General features: G+C 44.8%; 1 protein-coding gene across 10 annotated transcripts in view; it reads right to left on the bottom strand.

Moving 5' to 3' along the window:
• Window positions 1-23622, bottom strand: part of pknox2 (pbx/knotted 1 homeobox 2) — a 479643-nt gene that overhangs the window by 67462 nt on the left and 388559 nt on the right. For all 10 annotated transcript variants that reach the window (XM_070894335.1, XM_070894337.1, XM_070894339.1 and 7 more), the window contains 2 exons: window positions 16773-16887; window positions 10960-11057 (listed from right to left, as the gene is read on the bottom strand). In XM_070894335.1, coding sequence (XP_070750436.1) covers window positions 10960-11057; window positions 16773-16887 — 213 coding nt within the window. The remainder of the gene's footprint in view (window positions 1-10959; window positions 11058-16772; window positions 16888-23622) is intronic.

The raw sequence follows: 23622 nt of genomic DNA, 5'->3' as shown, positions 1-23622 counted from the left end.
TGAATTAGCTGGTTTCAGATGCAGGTGCTGGTCTGGGGAGAGGAAAAATGAGTCAGTTTTCACTATTAGTGGATCTTGACGAAAGTGTGTGGATAATACAGAAGAGGGCAGGATCAGGGCTTGGCTATGATTTCCTTCCATAATCGAATAATGATCCAACACAATCTATCAAGGATTATATGATAACTGTTCCCATGGCAGAGGCTGGTCAGTATCCGTGGAACTGCAGCGCTGCATCTGCAAAGGGGACCAAATTCAGGATGTTACCGGCGCCTAGAGGGTTATATTATGAGCCACATTGAGTATAGAAGATTGAGTTGTGATCTGATCGGGATGTTTAAAATGTTGAAAGGATTCAATAGGATAGTTACAGAACAACTATTTCCTCTGATGAGTAAACTAGCAAGAAATATAAAAACAGTCAGACAGCAAGAGCTTCTACAAGTATATAAAAAGGAAGAGAGTAGCTAAAGTAAATGTTGGTCCCTTAGAAGATGAGACTGGTGAGTTAATAATGCGAAACAAGGAAATGGCAGAGAATTTGAACAAATATTTAGTGTCTATCTTCACGGTAGAAGACACTAAAAACATCCCAATAATAGTAAAAAAATCAGGAGGCAAAAGGGATGGAGAATATTAAAACAATAATTATCACTGAGGAGAAAGAACTAGGCAAACTAATGGGACTAAGGGGTGACAAGTCCCTTGGACCTGATGGCCTGCATCCTTGGGTCTTAAAATAAGTGGCTGCAGAGATAGTGGATGCATTGGTTGTAATCATCCCTAGATTCTGGAAATGTCCCAGCGGATTGAAAAATTGCAAATGTAACGCCCCTATTCAAGAAAGGATGGAAAGCCGGAAACTATAGGCCAGTTAGGCTAACATATGTCATTGGGAATATGCTGGAATCCATTATTAAGGAAGTAGGAGCAGGACATTTAGAAAATACAATCAAGCAGAGTCAACATGGTTTTATGAAAGGAAAATCATGTTTGACAAATTTATTAGAGTTCTTTGAGGATGTAGCGAGCAGGGTGGTAAAGGGGAACCAGTAGATGTTGAGTATTTGGATTTCCAAAAGGCATTTGATAAGGTGCCACATAACGGTTTCTACACAAGATAAGAGCTCATGGTGTTGGGGTTAATATATTAGCATGGATAGAGGATTGGCTAATTAACAGAAAAGAGAGAGTCGGGATAAATGGGTCATTTTCAGATTGGCAAACAGTAACTAGTAGGGTGCCACGGGATCAGTGCTGGGACCTCAACTATTTACAACCTATATTAATGATTTGGATGAAGGGACCGAGTGTACTGTAGCCAAATTTGCTGATGATACAAAAAGTGAGAAAGCAAGTTGTGAGGTCACAAAGAATCTGCAAAGGGATATAGATGGGTTAAGTGAGTGGGCAAACATTTGGCAGATTATAATGTGGGAAAATGTGAGGTTATCTACGTTGGTGGGAAGAATAGAAAAGCAAATTATTATTTAAATAGAGAGAGACTACAGAATGCTGTTTACAGAAGATCTGGGGGTCCTTGTACATGAAACACAAAAGGTTAGTATGCAGGTAATTAGGAAGGCAAATGGAATATTGCTCATTATTGCAAGGGGGATGGAGTGTAAAGTAGGGAAGTCCTGTTACAACTGCACAGGGTATTGGTGAGACTACACCTAGAGTACTGCGGATAGTTTTGGTCCGCTTATTTAAGGAATGATAAACTTGCATTAGAGGCTGTTCAGAGAAGGTTCACTTAGTTGATTCCTGTAATGAAGAGGTTGTCTTATGAGGAAAGGTTGAGCAGGTTGAACCAGTAATCATTGGAGTTTAGAAGAATGGGAGTGATCTTATTGAAATATATAAGATTCTGAGGGGGCTTGACAGGGTAGATGCTGAGAGGATGTTTCCCCTCCTGGGGCAATCTAGAACTAGGAGGCAGAGTCTCAGAATAAGGGGTCGCCCATTTAAAATGGAGATGAGGAACAACTTCTCTCAGAGGGTTGTGAATCTTTGGAATTCTCTACCCCAGAGAGCTGTGGCAGCCGAGTCATTGAATATATTCAAGGCTGAGATAGACAGATTCTTGAACAATAGAGGAGTCAAGGGTTATGGGGAACAGGCAGGAAAGTGGAGTTGAGCCATGATCTTATTGAGGGGCTCAAGGGGCCACATGGCCTACCCCTCCCTGCTACTATTTCTTATCCTCTTACGTAATTATGAGGGAATCAAGAACAAGGGGACACAGTCTGAAAATTAGAGCCAGGCCATTTAGCACTTTTTTCACACAAAGATTAGTAGAAATCTGAAATTCTCTGCCCCAAAATGCTATGGATATTGGGGGACAATTGGAGCTTTCAAAACTGAGATTGACAGATTTTTGTTAGGTAAGGGAATCAAGGGATAATGCAGCAAAGGCAGGAAAATGGGGTTCAGGAACAGATCAGCCTTGATTTAATTGAATGGTGGAGCAGGCCTGAAGGATTGAATGGCCTCTTCCTGTCCCTATGTTACTAAATTTGAAGAAAAATTCATTGAGAGGTCATGCTGTGAGGCGACCCTGCACAGTGTCTAGCCTTCTCAGTTTGTGTGGTGTTCCAGCACATGGTCTAGGTTTTCACCCTCTTGATCCTGATTCGTTCATACATACATAAGAGGTCATTCACAGTGCAATTTTAGTGAAAAAATCATGACCAGTGAGGCTCCTTTAAGGCAACACATCATTTACGATTTTACAAGGCATTTTATTTTAAGGAATCTTATATTTTGCCACAGTCCTGGAAACTTTCAATGATTGCCTCACAGCAAGTGCTAATGAATCGTTGCACTTGTAATGACGCACGGCAGAATTCTATTTATGCAAAAAAAAAATAATGAGGCGTCTGTGTAGGAGTATTGGGTGAAAGTCAACGAGAAATAGTCACCTTCCTTCCGATTTGACAGCTAGCCCATTCTCTGAACCACCGCTGCACCAACCCCCTCAACCCCCCAAAAAAATGCAGGAAAACCTCGGTCTGATTAATATTATTTTAATTGATGTGAGCAAGCCCCACTGGGTTTAATGGTATATAGGATGATACTGAAATAATTAGTTAGTGTCAGAATACCATCAATGTTCACATTTCACAGTAAATATGCAATAACATTAGCCCAGACAGGATATCCAGCCAAATAATTCTACTATACAGAATCTGTTGAAACATACAGCACCACTTTCACCATATCTTGCCAGTACTATTCTACTAAATGTTCTTTTTGTGTGAAACTTGGTGCTGAAGGTGAGGAATGGTTGGGCATCTACCTTCAACATCAAGCGCTCTCCAATCAGGCACAGTAAAGCTCCTTGTATTCTGCCCCACCGATGTGCATTGCTCGCAAGGGTATCCCAACTGCACTAATGTAAGAGGGTACAGGATGGCTGGTGTAACTTTGGAAATCTAAGCGACGTTGCCAATTTAGCATCAATTAGCAGTTTGTGCTGCTGGCCTGAGCCCACGAGGAACTGAATTTAGGACTGCCCGACTTCATTTAAACAGGGCACTTAAGGTCAGCAGACACAGCAGACTGCCATCCCATCAGTTTGGGTTGGATTTCAATCCAGGTCCATGAGCCACAGCCAGAGCCAGACCCACTGCACCGCCTATTTCCCATGAGACGGCGACTGTTGCGTATGCAATAACTCAATTGGCTTAGTACCATGAACTCAGGGTGCGACCTGACTCCACTTTATTAGCTCTCAAAGTGAGGATTAAACATGGAGGCTTTCTTTATGTACAAGGGCTGCATGTGTGTGTCTGTGGCCCAATGACATCCAACGATCGCTCCCCCTGGTAGCAGGTAAACCCAGACAAACATACATTACATCATTCCACCCCCCCCAAGATCTTGGTATCACTCCTATTTACAAATTTAGACGGTCCGGGGCTTTCCGCTCCCTCGTTGATCGTCTCAATTCAATTCCATATCTGCGTGAGCTCTCCAAGTCATTCATGACTTGAGGCTGGGTAGCCGATCTAATGGGAGTGGCACTGTCCATGTCGGAGATTGAAGGTCCAGATTTATTGAAAACAGTAGGGTCTTCTGATGGCTGAATATGAATCGGTTGGTCATTGATAGTGTCTTCTTCAAGCTGTTCTGGTTCGTCTGCGTGCTGCAATTTCGTCTGATCAATGTGCCTCCTGCATGTTTTCCCATTAGCGAGCCTGACAATAAGCACCCTGTTACTTTCCTTGGCCGTAACAGTGCCAGTGACCCACTTGGGGCCTTGACCATAATTTAGCACCTACACAGGATCATTAATAGAGATGTTGCATAACACGGCAGTGCGATCATGATGTACCACTGCTGATGTTGACATCTGTTTTCGACATGATCGGTAAGATCAGAATGGACAAGCGAGAGCCTGGTCTCAGGTCTTGAGACCTCTCTTCATTAACAGTTCAGCAGGGGGGGACCCCAGTAAGCATGTGGGGTCTCACCCTGTAACTAAGCAGTATGCGTGACAAGCGAGTCTGCAAAGAACCGTGAGTTATGCGTTTCAGGCTCTGCTTGACTGTTTGGACTGCCCGCTCCGCTTGACCATTGGACGCGGGTTTGAATGGTGCTGAGCTTACGTGCTTGATACCATTGAGTCTCATAAACTCTTGAAACTCCAAACTCATGAAGCACTATCTGTTGTCGCGCACAACGATGTCGGGCAGACCATGAGTGGCAAACATGGCACGAAGGCTCTCAATGGTGGCTGTGGGTGACATGATTACACATTCTATCCATCCACCACCACCAAAAACATTTTGCCCAGGAAAGGACCCGCATAGTCGATGTGGATCCTCGACCATGGTTTGGATGGCTATGACCACAGACTTAGCGGAGGTTCCACTGGGGCATTGCTTAACTGCATGTAAGTGTTGCACTCATGCATACATGACTTCAAATCAGAGTCAATGCCAGACCACCAAACGTGAGACCTGGCAATGGCCTTCACCATCACAATATGGGTACTGTGTAAATCCCGTACAAATCTCTCCCTGCCTTTCTTGGGCATATCAACACGATTACCCCATAGCCATCAATCAAATTGAATGGATAGTTCGTCTTTGCGACGGTTGTAAGTTTTGGTCTCATCACACACTTCCATGGGAATGGCCGACCAATCACCACTAAGGACACAACGTTTTACAACTGATCAGATCGGATCCTGGCTGGTCCAGGTCCTAACTTGCTGAACAGTGACAGGTGACCCTTCATTCTCAAAGGCATCCATGACCAACAGTAGCTCTGTGGGCTATGGCGTTTCCATCTCCGGCGTGAGCAACGGTAAACGGCTCAATGCATCGGCACAATTCTCAGTGCCAGGTCTATGGCGAATTACATAATCATAGGCAGATAATGTTGGCGCCCACCTCGAGATCCCCTCTCATCCTCCTAAACTCCAACATATAAAGGCCCAGTTGATCCAGTCTCTCCTCATATGTCAGTGCAGCCATCCCAGGAATCAGTCTGGTGAACCTTCGCTGCACTCCCTCAATAGCAAGAACGTCCTTCCTCAGATTACGAGACAAAAACTGGACACAATATTCCAGGTGAGGCCTCACCAAGGCCCTGTACAACTGCAATAAGATCTCCCTGCTCCTATACTCAAATCCCCTAGCTATGAAGGCCAACATACCATTTGCCTTCTTCACCGCCTGCTGTACCTGTATGCCAAATTTCAATGACTGATGAATCATGACACCCAGATTTCGTTGCACCTCCCCTTTTCCTAATCTGCTGCCATTCAGATAATATTCTGTCTTCGCGTTTTTGCCCCCAAAGTGATAACCTCACATTTATCCACATTATACTGCATCTTCCATGCATTTGCCCACTCACCTAATCTGTCCAAGTCACCCTGCAGCCTCTTAGCGTCCCCTTCACAGCTCACACCGCCACTCAGTTTAGTGTCATCTGCAAACTTAGAGATATTACATTCAATTCCTTCATCTAAATCATTGATGTATATTGTAAAGAGCTGGGGTCCCAGCACTGAGCACTGCGGCACTCCACTAGTCACTGCCTGCCATTCTGAAAAGGACAGTTTATCCCGACTCTCTGCTTCGTGTCTGCCAACCAGTTCACTATCCACATCAGTATATTACCCCCAATACCATATGCTTTGATTTTGCACACCAATCTTTTGTGTGGTACCTTGTCGAAAGCCTTTTGAAAGTCCAAATACACCACATCCACTGGTTCTCCCCTGTCCACTCTACTAGTTACATCCTCAAAAAATTCCAGAAGATTTGTCAAGCATTATTTCCCTTCATAAATCCATGCTGACTTGGATCGATCCTGTCACTGCTGTCCAAATGCGCTGCTATTTCATCCTTAATAATTGATTCCAACATTTTCCCCACCACTGATGTCAGGCTAACTGGTCTATAATTACCCGCTTTCTCTCTCCCTCCCTTTTTAAAAAGTGGTGTTACATTAGCTACCCTCCAGTCCATAGGAACTGATCCTGAGTTGATAGATTCCACAATTTCTAGGGCCACTTCCTTAAGTACTCTGGGATGCAGAATGTCAGGCCCGGGGGATTTATCGGCCTTCAACCCCATCAATTTTCCTAACACAATTTTCCACCTAATAAGGATATCCTTCAGTTCCTCCTTCTCACTAGACCCTTGATCCCCTGGTACTTCCGGAAGGTTATTTGTGTCTTCCTTCGTGAAGACAGAACCAAAATATTTGTTCAATTGGTCTGCCATTTCTTTGTTCCCCATTATAATTTCACCTGAATCCAACTGCAAGGGACCTACGTTTGTCTTCACTTTTTCTCTTCACATATCTATAGAAGCTTCTGCAGTCAGTTTTTATGTTCCCGGCAAGCTTCTTCTCATGCTCTACTTCCCCCCTCTTAATTAAACCCTTTGTCCTCCTCTGCTGAATTCTAAATTTCTCCAGTCCTTAGGTTTGCTGCTTTTTCTGGCCAATTTATATGCTTCCTCCTTGGATTTAACACTATCCTTAATTTCCCTTGTTAGCCACGGTTGAGCCACCTTCCCCATTTTATTTTTACTCCAGACAGGGATGTACAATTGCTGAAGTTCATCCATGTGATCTTTAAATCTTTGCCAATGCCTATCCACCATCAACCCTTTAAGTATCATTTCCCAGTCTGTTCTAGCCAATTCACGCCTCAAACCATCGAAGTTACCTTTCCTTAAGTTCAGGACCCTAGTGTCTGAATTAACTGCGTCACTCTCCATCCTAATAAAGAATTCTACCATGTTATGGTCACTTTTCCCCCAAGGGGTCTCGCACAACTAGATTGCTTATTAGTTCTTTCTCATTACACATCACCCAGTCTAGAATAGCCAGCTCCCTGGTTGGTTCCTCGACATATTGGTCTAGAAAACCATCCGTAATACACTCCAGGAAATCCTCCTCCACCGCATTGTTACCAGTTTGGTTAGCAAAACCAATATGTAGATTAAAATCACCCATGATAACTGCTGTAACTTTATTGCATGCATCCCTAATTTCTTGTTTGATGCTGTCCCTACCCTTACTATTACTGGGTGGTGGTCTGTACACAACTCCCTCCAGCGTTTTCTGCCCATTGGTATTCCGTAGCTCCACCCATACCTATTCCACATCATCCAAGCTAATGTCCTTTCTTACTATTGCATCAATTTCCTCTTTAACCAATAATGCCACCCCGCTTCCTTTTCCTTTCTGTCTATCCTTCCTAAATGTTGAATACCCCTGGATGTTGAGTTCCCAGCCTTGGTCACCCTGGTGCCATGTCTCCGTGATGCCAATTACATCATACCCATTAACTGCTATCTGCGCAGTTAATTCGTCCACCTTATTCCGAATACTCCTTGCATTGAGGCACAGAGCCTTCAGGCTTGTCTCTCTAACACACTTTGCCCGTTTAGAATTTTGCTGTAATGTGGCCCTTTTTGCCTTAGGTTTCTCTGCCCTCTACTTTTACTTTTCTTCTTTCTATCGTTTGCTTCTGCCCCCATTCTACTTCCCTCTGTCTCCCTGCATAGGTTCCCCCCCCACGACGCCAACAGGGTGAAATCGGATTCGTGCCCAATGGCGGACTTCGAGCAGCTACAGGTTTCGCAAACACAGTCGGGTAGGCCCTGCCAGGTGCAGCTCTGCCAACCGATGACACAATCTGGTGCACAGTACTTGCCGTGGAATTCCGACTCTGCGAGGATATCTGCTTTGTACTATCGACCGTGGTCAGGCAAGCCTGGGCGATCGTGATGGCCCTGTTCAGATCCAGTGTCTATGCAGCCAGCAGCTTCCGCAGGATCACCTCATGGTTTATGCCTATTATAAAGACATCACGCAGCATGTCTTCCAACGCGGTTCCAAACTCACACGGCTCAGGTCGGCAACAAATTCCGCTAATTGCAGGCACTCAGAACAAACATGCTTGTAAAAGCGATCTCTCGAGATAATGATGCCTTCTTTAGGTTTGAGATGGTCCCGAATCAGAGCACACAATTCCTCATAGGTCTTTTCGGTTGGACGTGCAGGTGAGAGCAGATTCTTTATAAGGTCATAGATTTATGGACCACAAACCGTGAGGAAAACCGCCCTGCGTCTAACTGCGTCAGCGTCTTCATCCATCTTGTTGGCCACGAAGTACTGGTCGAGTCGATCTGTAAAATCCTCCCAGTCTTCTCCCTCCATGAATCGCTCCAGGATTCCAATGGTGCTCATTTTTTTTGTGTGCGTGAAAGTTCGTATTGTGCCTCGTCGCCAAATGTTGTGTGTGCAATAACTCAATAGGCTTAGTACCATGAACTCAATCAGGTGCGACCTGACTCTACTTTATTAGCTCTCAAAGTGAGGATTAAACATGGAGGCTTTCTTTATATACAAGGGCTGCACGTGTGTGTCTGTGCCCCAGTGACCTCCAACGGTCGCTCCCCCTGGTGGCAAGTAAACCCAGGCATACATATATTACAGCGATATCAACAATGAACAAATTTGCATTTATATAACGACATTCATATCCTCAAGATGTTCCAAACACTTTAGAACCAGTGAATTACTTTTTAATTGTAGACACTAGTGTTATGTAGGTAAATGCGGCAGCCATTTTGCACACAGCAAGGTCTCCTAACAGCAGTATGATAATCAGTCACCAGGTACTATACTGTTCAGAAATATTTTTACTACACAATAACTGGTGCTGACACCATTTGTTTTTAACTTCATTTTTTGCAGTTTCCTCAAGACCCGGACATCTCACTGGGGTACAGTCAGTATCCTGTGTTACTGATTCTCACTGGGGTACAGTCAGTATCCTGTGTTACTGATTCTCACTGGGGTACAGTCAGTATCCTGTGTTACTGATTCTCTCACTGGGGTACAGTCAGTATTCTGTGTTACTGATTCTCTCACTGGGGTACAGTCAATATCCTGTGTTACTGATTCTCTCACTGGGGTACAGTCAGTACCCTGTGTTACTGATTCTCACTGGGGTACAGTCAGTATCCTGTGTTACTGATTCTCTCACTGGGGTACAGTCAGTACCCTGTGTTACTGATTCTCTTACTGGGGTACAGTCAGTATCTTGTGTTACTGATTCTCTCACTGGGGTACAGTCAGTATCCTGTGTTACTGATTCTCTCACTGGGGTACAGTCAGTATCCTGTCTTACTGATTCTCTCACTGGGATACAGTCAGTACCCTGTGTTACTGATTCTCTCACTGGGGTACAGTCAGTATCCTGTGTTACTGATTCTCTCACTGGGGTACAGTCAGTGGACTCAATTTTCCTCAATATTTGCACCGTTTTTTTGGCCTAAAATAAAAAAATCTAAGTTTCTCCAAAGCCAGCGTAACTCAATTAGTTACAATTTTTGGGGGTTAGTTTTTTGTGCCATGGGGGCGTAACCTGTCACCTGTGCCAATTCTGGCCATTTAAGCAAGATTGGCCAGCTGCGATCTATTCTAATTTTTCTTAGGACGAAGTATGTGGCTTCTGTGGAAAAAACCTTCTGGGAAGTTAAGAAAATCACCGCAGCAGATGTACTTCCAGAGCCCGGACAGCAGCAGCAGAGAGGGGAGAGAGTGAGAGAGAGGCGGTGGGGGAAGCCTTTCGGGCATTGTTAGGAGCGGGGACCTGGAGGGAGGAGGCCGGTCGGCCTGGGATAGGAGCGGGGACCGGGAGGGAGGAGGCCATTCGGCCTGGGATAGGAGCAGGGACCGGCACCGGCATTGGGAGGGCAGGGGTGGGGGTGTGGGGGTGGGGGGGGGAGATCAACTTTTGTCATTAACACTTTAATCATTTAATGGTGGTAAGTTGCTGCAATGTGTAATGTGCTTGTGCAGGTTGCTGTGAGCTGGCTGTTGTATATATGTCACTTTCCAGCCTCAGCCTGCATTGTGTCCCTGGTTACCGTGGCAAACCGATCTTTTTGGCACAGATTATAGGCTCCACCCCCAAAATTAAACGACAGGCTAGGTGGCACCAAAATGAAGAATTCAAACGGGGAAACTTGGATGATTTTTTTTTTGCCGTACTTGGGCTCCAAAAAAACAGGCATAACTCTTCCAAGTACGCCAAAAAACAGCATTGGGGAAAATTGAGCCCAGTACCCTGTGTTAATGATTCTCGCACTGGGGTACAGTGAGTACTCTGTGTTAATGATTGTGTCTGATGTTAGCCCAGCTCTCTCAGGCTCAGCAACTCCTTGGGGAGAGGCCAAGTGGGTGGCCTTGTAACAAGCTCCTTTGAGTCAGGTATTCGGGAATGTGTCAGTGAACCACCGATATATCTCTGTCCAATTCTCCACCTGCATTAAGGAGGATCTTGGTCTCTGGGCGAAGCTAACTTGGTCTCAGGAAAATTCAGACTTTGGCCTTCGTTAACAATTTTACTGCCTTCACCTTGGCAGGCCTGGGGCCAAATACAAAGAACTTATAGAAAGTGTCTACATCTCTCACCTGTGTATTCTGGATCTGTATTGTACCCTGCGGAATGGCCTGGGTCACCACCTGACCCTGAGAGGTTACCATAGTTACCGGCTGGTAAATTGTTCCACCTGTGAAGTAATACAGCACAAAAGATTATGTAAAATGATTTACACTTCTCTTTTTGGAATAACTCTGCCGCACACTATTCTGCATCTAAGTGGTGCTGGTTTCTGGTTCCAGAGTCAACTGGACCCAAGTAGCATAGAGAGGCTAGGCAAAATAATATAGGAAAAGCAGTTTAAATGATATCGGCAAGGCAGATAAAACAATACAAGTAGAGCAGACAATATATTTTAAGCGCAAATTAGATTTTATGACATCTATTTTCCAGTTCTTGGGAGCAGCAACTGTCAGCCAGCAATCCCAGGACAGCAGCATGCGTAACTCTTTAAACCCTGTCGGAGATCGTCGTTCGGTGGGGTAAATATCCAAACTGCTCGACTACTCAGACACCCTTTGATAATGCTGCTCTTGAGTTGGTATGTCTGAAGTGTGAAGACCCTATGGGACTAGCATGGCCCTCTCTCCCTTTCCACACAGACTCCTCTCTGCATGCAATCCGAGATCAGCTTCCCAGCTCTGGCATAATAGTCTTGTTTCTGGTCACGCTGTGCCATGGGGCAATGACTTACCAACTTGCCAGGTGCCGAATCATAGGCCAATTTTAATATAACTGGGCTGATACTTGCAACAGATCTCATTTCAAATGTCAAAGGACCTGCTCCATGTCAGTACAGACCCCGCTAATGGCTAAGTATCTTTCCAAACGACAGTCAGTTCTGGCAACTGACAACAAATAAGGAACCTAAAACTTTCCTTAATGTCACCTCATATCAAGCATGGGCAGCTGTCAGAAATATGACATTTAACTTTGGCACATTTACAAAATAAATATTGTGCAATCTTTGAAACTTTTAAAAACAATACCCCGAAATGATGCACTTAACGCACGTCACATGGGCCTTAAAAAAAAACATGCCTACAAAATTGATAAAGTAATACAGAGTTATCTCAAAGTTTACTTAGTATTTTTGTACCAATAAGCTGTATGGAAAAACAAATCATAATCCACTGTGGAGCTATAATGCTTTTAGTTTGCCACTGTCTCAAGGTGTTTCACAGATGGAAACCATGAGAACATAAGAACATAGAAATAGGAACAGGAGTAGGCCATACGGCCCATCAAGCCTGCTCCGCCATTCAATACAATCATGGCTGATCTGATCATGGATTCAGCTCTACTTTCCTGCCCACTCCCCATAACCCCCTTATCCCCTTGAGGGTGGAGAGAAAGATTAGGAGTAGTGATTAAAAGCTTGGGTAAAGCTATGTTACTGGATTGCAACCCAGAGTTTGTAAGTACAAATCACATTATGGCAAACTGTGAAACTGATTTAAATAAATCTTGTAATTTACGGGCTAACACCAGAAAGCTGCTAATTATCATGAAAACCCAATTGGTTTATTAATGGCCTTCAGCAATAGAACCTGCCATGCCAACCTGGTTTGGCCTACTCTAGTTCCAAACTGCATGGTTGACTCAATGTCCTGGGTCAACTAGGGATGGGTAATAAATACTTTCGTGTCGGTGTCACCCGTATCCCAACAGCTTTTTTCGAAAAATGTGTTTTGAAAACTTTTTAAAAGGAGGACAGAGGTGATTAGGGAGGAAATTCCAGAGTGTAGGGTCCAAGTGACTGAAGGCTCTCATGTTAATCGTGAGGTGATAGGAAGGGGTCATATGCAAGAGGTCAAAGTCAGAGGAATGGAGCGTTTCTGTGAGGGTGGCGATACAAGGCTGGAGGAGGGGGTGAAATCAGAGGCAAAGAAACAGAATTTGTGGTAATGGCCATTGACTATGGCATTGGTCTTCTCAATATTGAGCTGAAGTCAGCAAAAAAAACAGATGTTAGATATGCATTCGGACAGCACAGAGACAATTGAGAGGTGGAAGAGAGGTAGGGATGGGTATTATTTGGCCTACATGTGGAAGCTGACCCAGTGTCTATGGATGATGTTATTCAGGCAGCATGTAGATGAGGTTGAAAGGAGTCAAAGATAGATCCCTGGGAATTCAAGTGGTGACAATGTGGCAGTGGGAAGAGATGCTATTCTCCAGAGATCTTCTGGTTATGGTCAGTAAGGCAGCAGGAGAACCATGCAAGGGCAGGCCCCTGGATCTGGAGAATCGAACAGGGGCATTGGAAGAGGAAAGTGCAGAGTGTTGAACATTGTGGAGATATCAAAGAGGTCGAGGAAAGATAATGCGCCATAGTCGACAGTTACAATGTAGTTCATGAGCTTCAACTTGTCCAAAACTCCACTGCCGATATCCTATCCCTCACCAAGTCCTGTTCCTCCATCACTCCAATCCTTGCTGACCGCCATTGGCTCTCCCTTCCCTAATAATCACAACTAACTAGCAACTTACCTCCGATAGCTAGAAACGTTGTCTTCTCTCAACAACTGGTCATGTTCTTTTCTAAAGGACTATAGCAACTTTGTACTTATCACATGTGCCAGAAGTTTAATCTATAGGGTGATAACTCTGAAAAGAAGTACATCTGGTATCTAACTCTTCATGGTTCTAAAAAATTAAATCATATCACTTCTAAGCTCATGTTTCTGCAAAGTAAATGGGTATCATTTCATCTCTGGCAGCAGTGCATTCGAACTAGTGTATAGAAAAAAAAATCGGCATATTCGATTACGAGCAAATGCTGATTCGCCATTTGTGATACTACCCAAGACACATTTATACCCCAATAACTCTTGGAGTCTGTCCTCATAACTAAGAGTGCTAAGAATTGGTATCCCAGCCAGCCTCCTTGGCACCCACTCCAAAGTCTTGATATCTTCACCATGTGCGAGAACTGAAACTGTGTGTACTTGAAGACCCTGGGGCCTAGGAATTCGTCTGATATTCAGTTCTAATGCAGTCAATGTTACTGAATGTCAGGCGCTGAGTATAATGGGCGGCCAATACGATACTACCCGTTTTACACCTCCGACCGAGATGAATTCCTACCCCGGGTACCTGAAAGGGAAAGTGTTCCATTCGCTAGCATTAACACAATGAACACAAAATCCAGTAATACTCACACTGGTCAGACCCTGGTGCACAGCCAAATTGCTAATCAGCATTGACAACAGGTTACAGACTGCAAAAGTGATACTCCTAAAGAGCGAATCCCATTACAAACAGAAATACACAGACGTCACAACACGGAGCCAGGCCGTTCGGCCCAACTGGTCCATGTCGGCATTTACCCTCAACGTGAGCAAGTGGTTCTAATCACATTTATCCACCCTGACCCCATATCCCATCGTCCCCTTTCCTTCATCCACCTATCCAATATAAACCTGAATGTTAACATGGTTTCTGCTTCAACCACTAACCCTGCAAGTGATTACCACAGCCTCACAACTCTTATAATATGTGCTCTGGTCTCAACAGCCCTATAACTTGGTTCCCTCAGCTCTACCAATGAATTTCCTGTGAAGCATGTGACAATATACAACTGTCATCAATCAACATCACCTCAGCCCTACTCTTCCATTAGTTTGTTTTTAATTTTATACAGACCACATTAATAATGCATCATCGAAATAACAGGCCATAAGGGTGCGATTAAAAGCTGGGATGTAGATTCCCAGATGGCTGCTGGGTAAAGCTGCTGGCTGATGTGACACTGAACCATTTATAAAAGCAGGTCCTAGGTTTGATCTCTGGTCTGTGCTAAGTTAACTGATGTCAGGTAAGGCAGCAGGCGGGGTAATGCAATGAAATTGGGAAATAAGAAGCTGGTACCACTAAAAATGACCATGAAGTTGTCAGACTGTCATAAAAATCCAACTGGTTCAGCAATGCCCTTTAGGGAAGGAATTTTGCAGTCCTTACCCGGTCTGATCTATTTGTGACTCCAGATCCACAGCAAAAGGGTTGACTCTTAACTGCCTCTGAAGTGGCATGGCAAGCCTCTCAATTGTACCACCACTTTCTCAGGGCAATTAGGGATGGGCAATAAATGCAGCTTTGCCAGCAATGCCCACATCCGAGAATGAATTAAAAAAGATACTACATATTGTACCTCTCTAGTCCAGGACTCTTTGGTCCGGCAACATCTCTTGTCCGGCATCATTCCAGGCGGGGGGTACCAGTCACGACCCGCGCTGTGTCCTGGGACTGGCTGCTCCTCTTCCTCCCGTTGCCTCCAGTGTTCCCTCCTTGGTCGTGTTGGTGTGGAGAGGGAGCGAGGAGCGTGGTGGCTGACTGAGGGGCCGAAGCTGGGGCCTGAGAAATACTGTGCAGTAGGCTTCTATGCAACGCATGCGCAGAACGTGGCCGGGTCGTTGTCAGCAGCGTTGTCAGCAATACCAGGTAAGTCTAGGGTACTGCTGATAATGCTAGGGTTGGCGTGACATCCCGTGGTCTGGAAAATTCTCTGGTCCGGCACTGGTCAGTTCCCAAGGGTGCCGTATTGGAGAGCTACACCTGCATTAAGTATAGAGAAAGAACTCCTGTCTAACTACACCTCAAAGTTGAATTCCCTCTGAAGTTCAACTCCACTCTCCCAAGATGGGCGGCCAGAGTGTCTGCCTGCTTCAAGCAGGATGCTTCTTGTCAGATGACGTACACAGGCCCCCGACTGCAGTTTCAAGGTACCAATGTGCAGCACTTGTGCCACACACACTCCATCCATTTGTGCCACACACACTCCATCCATTTGTGCCAGGTATTGAGCAGAATAACCTGCGCTCCTTAAAGGGACCACTGGGGGCCACTCAGAAAGCAACCCAAGAAATGTTTGATTTTTTTTTTGATGGGACCAAGAGGAGGCACAATAATGCCAGGTCTCAGGAATTCCAAGTTTAGAGGAAAGGTTTTGTTTACTTTGCTGACCTAATTGAAGTTTTCAAGATTATTAAAGGAATTGAGAAGATTGATCCCGATCTGTTGGAGGTAGTTGATCTTGGATAGGGCAGTGTTGGGGGCTACAACTGGTCTGCGCAATCTTGGGCTAAGGAGGAGTGGGGAAAAATCTCCACCCAAAGGGTGGTGAGTTGGCTATTCTACGTGGCATGATCCTGGCGAATTTTTGATCTCTTAGGCTTCGATTTCAAGTGGATCTCCCTCTGAAGTAAGGCTTTTGAGCTCTGCTATAATTAAAGGGTCAAGAATGGATCACGGAACTAAAACGAGCTGAAATAGGCTTTTGTAGTGGTCAACTTTACAAGCTGTGTAACCTGAAGACAATTACAAACCAAATTTGTTGAACCACAGGAGGCCCAGAGGGGCAGTTAAACAAGGCAAGGGGTCAAAATTGACACGTTGGAGAAACTCCATTTGGATGAGACATAGGCAAATGATTGACTAATTCCCTTCGCGTCTCACAATCAACAATTGTGCACGTGGGCTTTGGGCCAATTAAACAGCATAGGGAGCTGCGCACGAGACTGACATGCATCATTAAGTGTATAATAGGTTGCTAAGGAACTTTGTATCATTGGAGAGGCCTGGCTATAAACAATCAGCAGGCAGGCTCCCCACCAGTACAAGATAAAGACTACTTTAATCTTCGAACCCAGACCTGGTGTTGAGTATTTATTTTAAATACTCCACTACACCCTCCCACTCCCCATGCTGAGGAATGAGAGAAAATCAAATTATCTTTTGGTGCTTAATCATTGTGGGGGGGTGGGGGGGGGGCAGGGGGTAAGAGGAGAAAAAGGAAAAATCTACAATTGACGAGCCCTTGTTGAAACCCATCAACAACCCTTACCTGTTACCACTTGTGTTGCCATGGCAGCATTGCCTTGTTGTAGCGTGGATGTTGGTACCACAATCCCCTGGGAGTTGACGGCGTTGGTTATCGCCGTCAGAGAGGCTGGAGAGCTCTGCAGCAGAAAGCAAAGAATAAAAACGTGAGGGTGAATGGTGAGCAAACTCCTGTCTGAACCGTAAAGGACCATCATACTGGCTGGTTTAACAAAACACATCAATGCCAGGACTGCTGCAACAAATAATAGATCTGCGATTATTGATGATTATCTGTGAACCAGACCAAAAGATTGGGGCTCCGTGATTAAACTACTGTGCTGCAACTTTAGGGCCAGCTTTTTCACGTTCACCTGACTTCAGTTTCTGTATGCATTGGGCTCCAGTTTCCATGGGCTCCTTCGGTCAGATCAGTCTTGGTGACAACGTTAGGTTGAGTGGAGTCAGATGAGTTGTGTTGGAGGAGTCAATTTGTGACTAAATGGTCACTGGTGTTATTTTTCACACAAATGGAGAAAATGTTGACTTGTCTACCATTCTTAAGTCCCGATTTTACCTTGGGGTGGGTGTTGAGAGTGTGGGCCTGTAGAGGGTGGTGAGCCATCTGTCCGTCCCACAATGCTCTGATCGTGAGTCCCACCTGGGGCTGGGAGAAATGTGCGATCTGATTACAACATTTAAATTAGGCTCCCATTCCTCTGGGACGGGTGGTCTTCCCATACCTCAATTTAGGCAAGTTAAAAGAAAAGAAAGACTTGCATTTATATAGCATTTTCATGACCTCAGAATGTCGCAAAGCGTTTTACAGCCAATTAAGTATTTTTGAAATGTAGTCACTGTTGTAATGTAGGAAACGCAACAGCCAATTTGCACACAGCAAGTTCCCACAAATAGCAATGATAAAATGAACAAATAATGTGCTTCAGCAATGTTGATTGAAGGATAAATATTGACCAGCACTTCAAGTTCACCATGAAATGTTGGGAGAACTTCACCGTTTTTCTTTGAATAATGCCGTGGGATCGTTTATGTCCACCTGAAAGGACATATGTGGCCTCAGTTTAACGTCTCATCTGAAAGACGGCACCTCTGATGGTACAGCATTCCCTCAGCACTGCACTGGAGTGTCAGCCTAGATTTTGTGCTCAAGTCTCTGGAGTGGGACTTGAACCCACATCCCTCTGACTCAGAGATTTGAGTGCTACCCACTGAGTCACAGCTCACAATTACAGTTAAAATGGGGGGCTGGTTATGTATTGAGAAAACAGCACACTCTCTCATCCCCCAACCCGCACCATTCCCCATTCCCGTTAGGCGTATGGGTTTAATATTAGGCCTTCAGTCTTTCAGAGAGGAAAGGCCATCTCTAAAAGAGTTGATGTTTCGCATCTCCTCCAACTCATACACCATCCTTACTTGGAACCCTTCCTTTATTATCGCTGGCTTAAAATGCCGGAACTCCCTACCCAATACCATCAGTACAGGATTTATGGCAAGGGGTATAGAATATAAAAGTTGAGATGTGATGCTGAATCTATATAAGTTAGACCACAGCTGGAGTATGTGTGCAGTTTTGGCTCCACACTACAGGAAGGATTTTGAGGCAATAGAGAGGGTACAGCATAGATTCACTAGGATCCTGCCCGGTATGAGGAAATACAAATATAAAGGAAGACTTGAAAAATTGGGTCTTTTTTTGTTAGATTCAGGGTACTTAAAACTATGAAGGCATGGGACAGAGTGATTAGAAACAGACTGGCTCCAGTGATTGAGGGGTTGAGAACAAGACAACATAGATAAAAGATTAAGGAGCCGGAATTGCCCTACGCCACAAACGGGGCGCACTTACGGATTTAATTGTTGATTTACCACCCCAATCGATGGGGCAGTGATTAGTGCAATTTTGCCCTCTTTTATGAGCGATTCCGTCAGGGCGGTGTTTTGGGCGGCAGCGGGGTGTAAGGCAGGCAGTGTCATGGCTCTTTAAAAAGGGGCACAGAGATTTAGGACAGAGAGCAGGAGAATCTTTTTTTACTCTAGGAGGTTGTGGAATGCACAGATTTACTGACTGAAGCAGAGACCATAGTAACATTTAAGAACAGGTTAGTTTGGTGGTTTGGGGAATAATGCAACATGGCTACAGGCTGGACACATGGGATTAGGCTGACTTGTTCGGTGATCAGAAATTCATTTTTCCATTTCTAAGTTATTGTAATTTCTATGCCATTCAAGGGGTACACCACCACCATGTTTTCAGGGCCACTGGGTGATGGGCAATATGGTTCATCATATCCCGCGACCAAACAATAGAAAAAGGCAGCAGGAAAGCACTTGTTAATCACAGAAAATGGCACATGCCCAGCGACGCATATCATACTTGTACGATAACTTCAAATCTGCAGCAAAGGTCATGAGTTTACTATAAAACAATTAATGGCATTGGGATCTTTGAGCTGATATAAAAGAAGTGGTCTCAGGAGAGAGATTACAGCAGGAAGATTAAATATTACACGGTGATCAGAAATTCATTTTTCAATTTCAAATTAAATTGGAACCACATCTCAGCCTACTTATGAAACTGGAAGTACTGCAAATTCTATTTTTGCTGTACTTATTTAATGGTTAGTGCCAGCTTGGTGTGTGGCCTTGCAATCACTCAACATCGAGAACAAGTGAAAATTCAAGTCTGAGAATCGAACTGATGGCAGGGAGCACATTGCAGTCGTGGTGAATCTGCTTATTTGATACTTTATTAAAACTGATCTCCCAGTAACCCATTAATGTCTTCAGGAATATTTTCAATATGCAAAGAAAATCCCTACAACATTTAAAAAAAACCCTGTAAAATCAAAGTTTGGTAAGATACCAATTAGACTGATAATAATGAACATTATAAGATAGTCACTAAGAAGTCAACTAAGAAATTCAGAAGAAACTTCTTCACCCAGAGACTGCTGAGAATGTGGAACTCGCTACTATAAGGAGTAGTTGAGACGAATAGCACAGATGCATTTAAGGGGAAGCTGGATAAGCATGAGGGAGAAAGGAATAAATGGTTAGGCTGAGAGATTTAGATAAGAATGGATGGAAGGAGACTCGAGTGGAGCATTAACACAGGCATGGACTGGGTGGGTCGTATAGTCTGTTTCTGTTCCGTATATTCTATGTAATATTGCACACCACACAATATTATGTAGATAGATAAAGTTTTAATGAATCAAAGAATGAAATTATTTGGGGTATTTGCAAATAAGTAGCATAGCTTACAAATAATCGTGATAACCAAAATCCAGTAAATGAGATGACCAGCTAAAGTTCCAGTCCCTTGGAAAGATATGAACCTTCCCTAACTATAAGGTGTCAGCTTGGCTCACTCTCGCAACTCAGAAGGTTTAGGGTTCAAGTGCTCACTCCTAAATTTTAGCAAAGGTGCCCTTCCTTCTGATGAGGTGCTAAACTGAAAACCCCCTCTGCCTTTATGGGTGGATGTAAAAACGTCTATGACCCTGCTCCATGATGTGCAGTTATCACAGGCAAGTGCACCAAACCCTGTCAGCATGCATCAAAATCTACTTTTATTTATTTGGCATTTTATTATTCAGATTTCTCTGTGCAAGCTGTAGAAAACATACATTCTCTGGTCGCTGCTGAGTTAGTTGAACTCAGTTAGAGCAGCAAGTAGGGGCCTACAAATGGACAAGTGCGGGTGTGCTAGGGAAGACAAAAAGTCAGCCAAACTGCTCTCTCCTTTCCAGTAATTTCTGCTGGAAATTCTACATGATTGGACACTGGGTATGATAAGTTTGATGCCCTCCACAGATTAGTCTTCCTACACTCATTGGGAGGGAGGGGGTGGAGGCGATTGAGTCTATGGGCAGATAGCAGGAATTGCGATTGTGCCATCTGCCCAATGCTCTAGGTGAGGGGCCCGAGCCCTTTGGATGGCTGGGCTCATTTGCATGATGACAGTGAGCGCTGAACCAGTGCACACACGACTCACCAATCTGGGGTGGGGGCAAAGTTCAATGTGGTAATCACAGTGGTTGGGGGTGGGGAAATTTGGATTAGATAGATAGATTAGATAGAGAGAGATAAAGATAGATAAGACTTGCTTCCACTCTAAAAGTGAGTTCTCCGGTGGCTGAATAGTCCAATGCGGGAATTACAGTCTCTGTCACAGGTGGGGCAGACAGTGGTTGAAGGAAAGGGTGGGTGGGGAGTCTGGTTTGTTACACACTCCTGCTGCTGTCTGCACTTGATTTCTGCATGCTCTCGGCGATGAGACTTGAAGTGCTCAGCCCTCCCAGATGCTCTTCCTCCACTTTGGGTGGTCTTGGGCCAGAGATTCCCAGGTGCCGGTGGGGATGTTGCACTTTATCAAGGAGGCTTCGAGGGTGTCTTTGAAACATTTCCTCTGCCCACCTGGGGTTCGCTTGCCATGTAGGAGTTCCAAGTAGAGCACTTGCTTTGGGAGTCTCGTGTCGGGCATGCGGACGGGGTGGCCCGCCCAACGGAGCTGGGCGAGTGTGGTCAGTGCTTCAATGCTGGGATGTTGGCCTGAGTGAGAACACTGATGTTGGTACGTCTATCCTCCCAGTGGATTTGCGGAGGTAGCATTAGTGGTACTTCTCCAGCGCTTTGAGGTGTCTACTGTATATGGTCCATGTCTCTGAGCCATATAGGAGGATGGGTATTACTACTATGTAGATCATAAGCATGGTGCCAGATTTGAGGTCCTATCTTCAAAACACTCTCTTCCTCAGGCGACAGAAGGCTGCACTGGTACACTGGAGGCAGTGTTGGACCTCGTCATCGATGTCTGCCCTTGCTGATAGTAGGCTCCCGAGGTATGGGAAATGGTCCACGTTGTCCAAGGCCGCGCCGTTGATTTTGATGACCCGTGCTGTGGTCAGGTTGGTGGATGACCTTTGTCTTACGGATGTTTAGTGTAAGGCCCATGCTTTCATACGCCTCGGTGAAGGTGTTGATGATGGCTTGGAGTTCAGCCTCCGAATGTGCTCAGATGCAAGCATCATCCGCGTACTGTAGCTCGATGACAGAGGATGGGACAATCTTGGATCTAGCCTGGAGGCAGCAAAGGTTGAATAGGTTCCCATTGGTTCTATAGTTTAGTTCCACTCCAGCGAGGAGCTTGTTGAGTGAGATGGAACATTGCAGCGAGGAAGATCGAGAAGAACGTTGGTGCGACGATGCAGCCCTGCTCGACATCAGTCGGGATGTGGATTGGGTCTATGATGGATCCGTTAGTCAGGATCACGGCCTGCGTGTCATCGTGGAGCAGGTTGAGGATGGTGACTAACTTTTGGGGGCATGCCGAAACGGAGGAGGACGCTCCATAGTCCCTTGTGGCTGACAGTGTCAAAAGCCTTTGTGAGGTCAAAGAAGGCCATGTACAAGGGTCGATGATGCTGTTCACTGCATTTCTCTTGTAGTTGTCGAGCCGTGAAGATCATGTTCGTTGTACCCCTTAGTGGACGGAATCCACATTATGACTCTGGGAGGAGCTCTTCAGCCATGGGGAGAAGACGACTGAGAAGTATTCTTGCAATGACTTTCCCAGTAACCGACAGCAGGGAGATTCTTCTGTAGTTACCGCAGTCGGACTTGTCCCCTTTTTTGAAGACGACCATGATTACGGCATCTCTGAGATCTCCTGGCATGCTCTACTCCTTCTAGATAAGAAAGATGAGGTCATGCATTTGCGCCAATCGTGTTTCTCCGCCATATTTTAGTGCCTTGGCGGGGATTCCATCTGCTCCTGATGCTTTGTTCTTGAGCTGACGGATGGCCTTTTCTACCTCGTGCAGGGCTGGGGTTTTGCTGAGATGGTGGCAGATAGAGATAGATAGATAGTATAAATAGACAAAGAGAGGGAAGGAGGGAGGGATGGATGGATGGATGGATTATATAGATAAAGAGATAGAGATAGGTAGATAGATAGATAGATAAGAAAGATAGACAGGTAGATAAGGATTAATATAGAGAGATAGATGATAGATAGATAGCATAGAAAGAAAGAGAAATAATACTTGGTACTTGGCATTGGTCTCAAGTTACTGATTGTTTTGGACAGAGGCATTACATTGAGTTTTTCTGATGTTCTTATGTTATCTGGTGTTGCGCCTCTACCGTGAGATGCCGTGGCTTTGGGTGGGGCTGGGAGTGAATGTGCTGTGATAGAAAATGCATCACAGGCTGGATGAACCACTGGGTTCATTTTTCTGTCCGTTATTGCTCAGATGTTTGTATTTGAGGAACCTGCAGCATTGCTGTGCAAAAACCATTCACATCGGACCAGGAATGAAAAAAAAAGCGTTCAGGTTTCCCTGGCTGGCATTTAACTGTGAGGTAAACTTTCCACTGCTTAATTCCCCCCCCCCTCCACTCCCCTCTTCCACTTCCTTTATGTACACTCGAGGCACTTTTGACTTTATCCTCATATCTTACTGATTAACTTAATCCTCATTACTTTCCTGTACAACGCATTCTAATGAGATCGCTGGAAAAAGGAAAAAAAAAATTGGGAAAAAAAACATGAGCCGTAGCAGCCATAGGACAGATTTACATCTCATTAAATTCCTACTTATTATTTCAGAAAATTGCTGATAAAAATGTGCATCTCAATTTGTTGGGGCTGGAAGCTTCATCATTGCATATCTAACATCTCTCTCGTCGCCCTGGCTGCGAGCCGTTGCCGTGGCAACCCGCAATAATAGAAACTAATAAATTACAAACGAGACACCCGTCTCGCAATTATCAATCTGTATATGCAGATTCCCTGTTATTTACCTCACACGGCTAACTGCAGCAAGAGGCACCAAGGTATTACAGCT

The sequence above is a fragment of the Pristiophorus japonicus genome, chromosome 11 (genome assembly GCF_044704955.1).
Source record: "Pristiophorus japonicus isolate sPriJap1 chromosome 11, sPriJap1.hap1, whole genome shotgun sequence".
In the NCBI taxonomy this organism is placed as follows: domain Eukaryota; kingdom Metazoa; phylum Chordata; class Chondrichthyes; family Pristiophoridae; genus Pristiophorus; species Pristiophorus japonicus.
The sequence above is the reverse complement of the archived record's forward strand: the minus strand, read 5'-3'. Positions and strand labels throughout refer to the sequence as shown.